General features: G+C 45.7%; 1 protein-coding gene across 1 annotated transcript; it reads right to left on the reverse strand.

Moving 5' to 3' along the window:
- Positions 1–1,046: 1,046 nt before the first annotated feature.
- On the reverse strand, positions 1,047–6,945 carry METTL17 (methyltransferase like 17). Its single transcript, XM_065871106.1, has 14 exons — positions 6,859–6,945; positions 6,554–6,707; positions 6,331–6,465; positions 5,374–5,452; positions 5,058–5,139; positions 4,692–4,765; positions 4,142–4,236; positions 3,476–3,546; positions 3,178–3,285; positions 2,839–2,907; positions 2,095–2,145; positions 1,746–1,838; positions 1,337–1,521; positions 1,047–1,261 (listed from the first exon to the last, which is right to left on the reverse strand). Exons 1-14 carry the CDS (start codon positions 6,937–6,939, stop codon positions 1,156–1,158), a joined length of 1,383 nt encoding a protein of 460 aa, XP_065727178.1. The 5' UTR covers positions 6,940–6,945; the 3' UTR covers positions 1,047–1,155.
- Between the last annotated feature and the right edge of the window lie 429 nt (positions 6,946–7,374).

Below are 7,374 nucleotides of genomic sequence, written 5' to 3' on the forward strand. Positions count from 1 at the left end.
AGGACAAAGAAAGTCATTCTAGCTCTGAAACAGCAAGGCCTAAGGGAAAACTGAAGGCTCCTGCCTGGATATATGAGGGTGGAGATAGATTCAGCCCTGAGGGGAATCAACTCTTGAGAGAAATTTATGAAATGAACTCTGAGGGAGCTGAGAAGTTGAAAGGAAAGGAGGGAGAAAAAAACAGAAGCCAAGCAGCTGCTGATTCCCCTATTCAGGTGGCCTGCCTAAGAACCCTGAGACCTGTTGAGCCAGTTCTCAGGGAGCTGGGGATGGCTTCCCCCACTACTCCAGATTATCTCCAGGACTCCGTGGGAAGTCCTGGAATCTGGTGGAAGCAGCAGGATTCTTCCAGGACAGGGTGAGCTGGAGATTTGTGTGGGAGCCATTGAAAATCTGAGGATTCTCTTCATTATAGGATAGGCCATGACAACAGACTTCTACACCTTTTAAGAATCACAAGATCCACTTCCATTCTTTGAAAACTTTTAATTTTTATTAAAACCTAAGCAAACACAGCTATATAGGGGTACTGTTGCTGAAACTCAGCCTCTGTTCACCAGTGCTGAACAGAGACACAGAGACAGAGTTTTCGGTGAAGTATAAAAGAGTAGTTTTTATTGCTTTGCCAGGCAAAGGAGGCCACAGCAGGCTAATGCCCTAAAGACTGTATCCTCCCTTAAGAGAGAACAGCAAGGGGTCTTATACTTTGGAAGTGGAAAACAGGGCCATAGATACGGATCAGGTAGATGCAAGCTTGCATTCTTCACTTCTGGAAAATTTCAAAGCTCGTGTTAGGTGCTCTCCTCTCCGGACTGGTTCTGGTGGTCCTTGAGATTATCGCACGGTGACCTTCTTTCTGGAATGAACAATGCTCACAAGGGAAGGGAGTCTTAGGGAGTGTTTCCTTGGAGGAGTAAACACCAGGTGCATAGTACAATTCTAGCTAGAAGGCAATCATTTGCAAAGTGCAATTAAAAAAGAAAGAAAAGCATCTGTGAAAGGATGGCCGAGTGAGCTAAAAGAATAAGGCCTACTATAATGGAGGCTATTTTAACTAGCTCTTTGCTGTAAAAGTACCAGCACTCCCATCCTGGATACCAGGTAGCTTCAGCCTTGGCAGTCATGATAGAAGAAAACACATGTTACACATCCTTGTCAACTCTCAGGGGGATCTTGAGCAGGTGATGGAGGCAGCTCAGATGGCGTGATCACAGGTAAACGATCTCCCCAGGAGCTGACACGGGCACAGCGATACAAATCCCTATATAAAACAGAGGGTCAATGTGGGCTGCAGGTTCTTGCTACCTTCCACTAATTTTGGTCACACCCTCTATACCTGCCATGTCTGCGGGCTGTGATCACAGCATGCTGCATACGCCCATCTGGACAGCACAGGTGACAATGCACATGGCGTGGCCGTTTAAGAACAGGCTGAGTGATTCGGGGCCAGCGATTAGCCTCCTCCGGAGACCCTCGGGCAAGGATTACCATCGAGAACTTTTCCTCCTTTGGCTTCTTGTTCTAAGATAAGGATATAGAGATGGCTTAGAGGTAAAAGACAAGGGAAAAAAAATTTTTGAACTCCATTCATACAGCGCTTTTCATATTCTATAAGTCATGCACATTCAGGGCCTAAAATCTCCAAGCTATTCTCTGAATTTTCCAAATCCTCCCACCTCTGAGTCTTTTTCATTGTGCCCTCCCAGGCTACTTTCTCCCTACCACAGTATTCCCAGAGTACATACCCAGCTGAAGGGGATGGGATGGTAGGCCTGGGAAAAGCTACAGGCCAGGGGCTTAGAGGCTGTCAACTGGGGACAGGGAAGTTCATGGGGACACTGTGAACACAAACAAAAGACATGACGTAAGACAAAAGAACAGATCATAAAACCGAAAAACTAAGAGTGAGAGTCAAGAAGGGCTAGGGATAAGGAAGCACAGGAGCAGAGGGTAGGAAAGCCAGAGGAATCACTAAGAAAGAAACTGGATAGGGACACAAAGTAGTGGAGGTGGCTTAGCTTTACTCTCTTACTTTTCCTGGCCACAGCTGAGTTCAGATCTTTGCGTGCTGGGAAAGGGAGAAGTAATACTCACCGGGGCAAAGACAAAACCAGGTCGAGGGTCCAAAGGTGACTTCTCTTTTCCCTGAAATCAAAAAAATTAGGTTGGGCCTGAGGGGTCTATTCTCATAACTCAATCTCTGCACTCAGTAAATTGAGGACTCCTCTAACATTCAATTCTGGTAATTATTAACTATGTTCTTTGAATTAAGCTGGCTGCTTCTTTAATACTCCAGACAAAGAACTTTCTCTTTGCAGCAGGAGAAAGGCAGAAACTTGGAACATAGTATGGTGCTCTCCCTTGTCAGCAACCTCCACTCTCAAAAAGATCCCACTCTAAATAAAACAATTAAATTTATGATTATACACTGGCTCATACTGTCCCAAAGAGATAAGGTTCTCGGCTCAGAAATGCCCTGGATCAGGAGTCGGCAAACATGTTTTTTCTTAAAGGCCCAGAGAGTAGGCAAAATCTGTTTCTTTCCTAACTATTCAACTGCTGTTTGTACTGTGAAAATAGCCATAGACAACAGACATACAGCCACAGACATACAAACAAACACGGCTCATATAAAAACAGGTGGCAGGCTGGATCTGACCCACAGGCCCAAGTTTCCCAACCACTACCCTATATTCATAATGACTTCATATGCCTACTATCTTGAGAATTATCCTCACCATTGTATGAGAGTCCCTTCAGTTTTCACAGGTGTGCCAGTAACTGGTGAGAATAGGTAGGGTATGGAGGGTAAGGTGAAAAAAGGAGAAAGAACCTTACGTTAAGGACCAGGTCCCTGGCGTCCATGAGAAGGGAGTGCCCAGCTTTTGTTCCATTCTCCACCAATATCTGATTACAAAAGCGGATAAGAAGAAGCCCCAAGTTACATGAAAACATAAATGTCAGTAGCTCTGTAAGAACATTCCCAGATGGAATAGGGATCCTAAAGAAATGGGCATTATATATAAGATGTGGATGGGGACCCTACAAGAGGGACAAAGGGATCTATATAAGAGAAAAATGGTCAAGAATGAAGACAAGCTCCAATGGGGAGAAGGAAAGCCATGAAACCCATGAAGCTGCTTTAAAACTTGAAGGGAAAAAGGGGTTTCTACTCACCAGAAAATGACCTGTCTTGCGCCACAAGGTTTGGACTACGTCAGTGTGGTTGGCCTTGCTGGGCAGTTCACTGAGAGAAAAGGCTGATACCACCACATCAAATTGTACCTGGTGCACAGGACAAGGAACATGACAGACCTGACACCTCCCTCTTCTAAGAGTACAACAAAGGTTGATCCCACTAAATTTCTTCTGCTTTCTTTTATTTTCTAACACTTAATGCTAGGTTGCAAAGCCAAGGCCACAGTTTTCCATGTGCATACTCCACATTTAGCATACTTTAAACATCGCCACTTGCCTTGGGTGATACAGGTAGAAACTGTCTGAAAAAGACACCTGGCACATAAGGCATCCCAGATCCTGAACCACCTGTAGAAGTAGAGATGTGGCAACTATGAGTGTACAGGTGTAAACTGAAGTGACATTCCGATAAGAAACATGGCCCCGAGAACAAAGAGAAACGCTAGCTGAGGGTGAGATGCAATAGAGTAAGCAACTATAAAAAAGGGTCGGGAGAATATTGGGTCACCTGGTCCTGTTATTCTCGTCCTACCCATTCACAGTCCAACAAAGGCCTCCAGCATCTTCTGCTGGACTATCGCATTGGAAGATCAGACTCATTTTTAACTTTTAGCCCTCTCCTCTACTCCCCAATAAAAGACCCTCTCTTGTACTCCTTTGCTTTTTTTAATTTTTATTTATTTATTTATTTTGCAGTACGCGAGCCGCTCACTGTTGTGGCCTCTCCCGTTGCGGAGCACAGGCTCCGGACGCGCAGGCTCAGCGGCCACGGCTCACGGGCCCAGCCGTTCCGCGGCACGTGGGATCTTTCCGGATCGGAGCAGGAACCTGTGTCCCTGCATTGGCAGGCGGACGCTCAACCACTGTGCCACCAGGGAAGCCCTCCTTTGCTTTTTAAATTCCTTCAACTCTGGAAAAGCCCTTCCTTATACTTTGTCCTCACCTTTCAGTAGCTTTTCTGCCAATTCCAACATGGCTGCTGAGCTGTCCACGCACATATATTCCCGTAGGCTCTGGCCCCAAGTACTGTGAGCAGCCCTAAAATGGCAAAAAATATATCGCCAGCTCTCATGACAGAGTCACCCCTGCGAGAGACCCCTCTGTTCCCAACCCACCCCTGGAGAAACAGAGTGCTATGTTAAAATAGTTGGAAAAACTAATAGTGTTATTTTCTTATTTCATTTACAACTCCTTAAAAAAAGGCAGACTCAAAAATTATTTGTGCACAAAAAAATCTTGATGATATGTAAAACCTCCACCCTAAATTCCTTTCCTTTTTTATCCTTCTAATCATGGATCTTTTTTTCACTTGACATTTCTTTATGTTCTGGCCCTAATCCATATACCTTCTCATGCCTTGTCTAATCTGAGGGAAGAAACATTCCAGTCCCCAACTTTCCTATTCTCCCTCTGGTTCTCCAGTCTCTTGATATTGACGTGGTAAGCATGGCTCTCTAGAACTAGAAGTGACAGAGAAAGAGAAAGAGACTCACCAGGTGACAGACCCAGTACCTGAGCCAAAGTCCATCAAGGTTTGTGGCTGGAACTCTGGAAGTCGAGCTTGGATCTAAAGAAATATACAACACCCCACAGTAGACGCTTGGTAAACATGAATTAGGGGACCACAACAGAGAAAATGAGATATGAATGCCTTTTAAGATTCAATGTAAATGCTTTATAGAATAGAAAGCTCTTAAAACAGTGCTTCTAAACCTTTCTTGGGTCAAAAACTCCTTTCAGAGGATAGAGAACCTCCTAAAAAAAAAAAAAAAATGCACATGCAACATCCCAAGTATCCTACCCCAGAAGACTACTTTATGAATAAGGGAACTGACGGTAGGAAATTGAGCGAATTTCACCTCATGGAATGCCCTGGAGACTGCTGCAAAGCCACCATCCAGTCTTGCTGCCATATACACCAGGCTCAGTCCCTCATTGTAGCTGCCAGAAAAACCAGAGTCATACCACTGGGAAACAACCTCTATCCCGTAGCTACCCTCTGACTTTTAGGAAATGAAATCTTTGGAAAGGGCTCTTCCAGCTCAACACTTTCACTTCTCAACACAGAAGAGTCCTAGGGAGGCTTACAAGCCAGGTCACTTTTTTCAAACACAAAATTGTGTAACTGTACTTCCCCCAGTCTCCTTCTTCTGCAGCCCTTCTAGTCTCCCTTACCTCAACTCTTGCCAATGATAGGTAGTTCTACGCAGGGCATGCAGCACTTCTCCACAAAGTTTTTCCATCTGACATGAGTCTGGGGTGAGAACAAGGACTGGAAGTGAGGACCTAGGAAGAACAGGGCTCAGATCCAATATTTGAATAGACTGCCTGCCCATTCATCCCCAATTCCCACCTGGGAAAAGCCTCAAAGCTTAAGAAAGAAGTCAAACCTAGAGAAAAGTTTCAGGTAAGAATAACAATGACCACCACCACCACCAAAGTGTATCAGATAGTATATCTTCTCTAACAGCAGTTTATTCAACTCAACCAACTCTATCCCACAGGTTTGTTCTATATTAAAAGGAGGTGTAACAAAATTTAAAGGATAGGATAAACACAGTATTTTGTGGATTTCTTCACCTCCCCAAAACTTAATATTGTGACATCTCCAATCCTCCTATAGGGAGGAAAGGGATTTGAAAAACTAAAGTCTCATGATTGTGTTTTGTTCAGTACTATCTTATCTACCGAGCACCTACTATGAACCAGATCCTATGAGACGTTCGGAGAATACAAGATGAATAAAAGGCAGGTCTCTTAATAAGAGACAACTCATAACCATAAAAATAACCTGATAAATGATTCTCCTTTCCCTGTAGTGGGTTTTAGTACTGGACATGAACTTTATTTTACTTGAAAACTTAGATGGTCTTAATCCAGTGGACTTGGAGGACAAAGCCAAAGATCTAAGTTTCGACAGGATACTGAAGCACTCACTGACTTTTACTCAAGCCCCACGAGCAATCTCTGAAATAATGTCTTCTCTTAGTAAGGCATCATTGTAATAACTGCTCTCGCCAGAAAGTCACATAAGAAATTGCAGTATCTGTTTAAGAGGCTGCGAAATTATTTCTTGCTTTTCATTTCCCTCTGCTTTTTCAATTTGGCCTACTCTTTATTCTTAAGCCCTACCTGCGTTTTCCAGAAATTTTTTCTCAAGATGGACAGCCCGTCTTTGCAACTCCTCTGGCTCTACAGGTAAATGCCGACTCCAGAGATAATTGGTCAGTGCTTGCACCTGCTTCTCCATATTGGGCATCGAGCTCTCTAAGGACCAAAGATGAAAAGTGGAATCACTTGCACGCAGGCCCACTTTCCGCTTCTTCTCGAGCCTCCATTTCCCCCCGTTACTCACCCAGCAGCAGTAACTGCGCGGCGTCAACCAATACTTGCGGCAGCCGCACGCGCGACAGCTGCAGGATGCCGGGGTGCCGGCGATGGGCCCTCTTCCCCAGGAAATCAGACTTGTTATCCACCTGGGATACGCCGGGCACGAGGGCAGCGAGCGCCTGCAGGCCGGGAAAGAAAAGCTGATTGGGGGGCAGAAAGCATGGCTGCGGACACTGGCTAAAGGAGGGGCGGCGGAGAGCGGTCCTCCTAGGAGCGGAGCTGTTTCTGAGACCCAGAGCCTCTTCGACAGCAGGGAAAGTAAGCACTCACTCGGGACTGGGGAGCTATTCCGAGGCCGCGGCGCCATCTGCCTAATATCAGCAGATACGCCGGTCCTCTAGCGGTCGCCATGGAGCCAGAGGTGAACCGGAAGCAGAAATTTAGGTGCAGTGACCCTCTCACTCGCCGCGGCGAACATCCTCCGCGGAACGTCGGCGAGGGACAGAATCAGCCAACGAGGAGAACGAGTGCTTGCTAGTAGCCAATAAGCAATCGATATGTAAAGCTCCTTGAAGAGCGTACGTGCGCCTCAGTTCCGACGTAGCGAGCCGGAAGCGAGGTGGCCTCGACTCTGTGTTGGGATTTGTCTCCTCCTCCAGGAATCTAGAGGGCGGGAGGGGGAAGGGGCGGGCCCTTTGCTGCGGTCTTTAGAAACGCGTCAGAGACCCGCAGGGTTTGTGTTTGTATCAACTACCTGTGGTTTTTTTTTTTTTTTCTCTTCTGGAGAACGCTGAAGTCTTGGGATTTTTACCTCCTGTGTGAAACGGAGAGAATGCAATATCGGAA

This window comes from Phocoena phocoena, chromosome 2 (assembly GCF_963924675.1).
Source record: "Phocoena phocoena chromosome 2, mPhoPho1.1, whole genome shotgun sequence".
Classification (NCBI taxonomy): Eukaryota; Metazoa; Chordata; class Mammalia; order Artiodactyla; family Phocoenidae; genus Phocoena; species Phocoena phocoena.

Bases quoted from the DNA above. Each gene is read 5' to 3' on its own strand.
- METTL17 (XM_065871106.1), bottom strand. From the start codon at position 6,939: ATGGCGACCGCTAGAGGACCGGCGTATCTGCTGATATTAGGCAGATGG. The intron at 3,286-3,475 runs GCAAGTGGCGAT...CCTGTGCACCAG, and splicing joins TTCTACCTGTATCACCCAAG to GTACAATTTGATGTGGTGGT. The intron at 1,839-2,094 runs GTGAGTATTACT...TTGTGTTCACAG, and splicing joins CTGGTTTTGTCTTTGCCCCG to TGTCCCCATGAACTTCCCTG.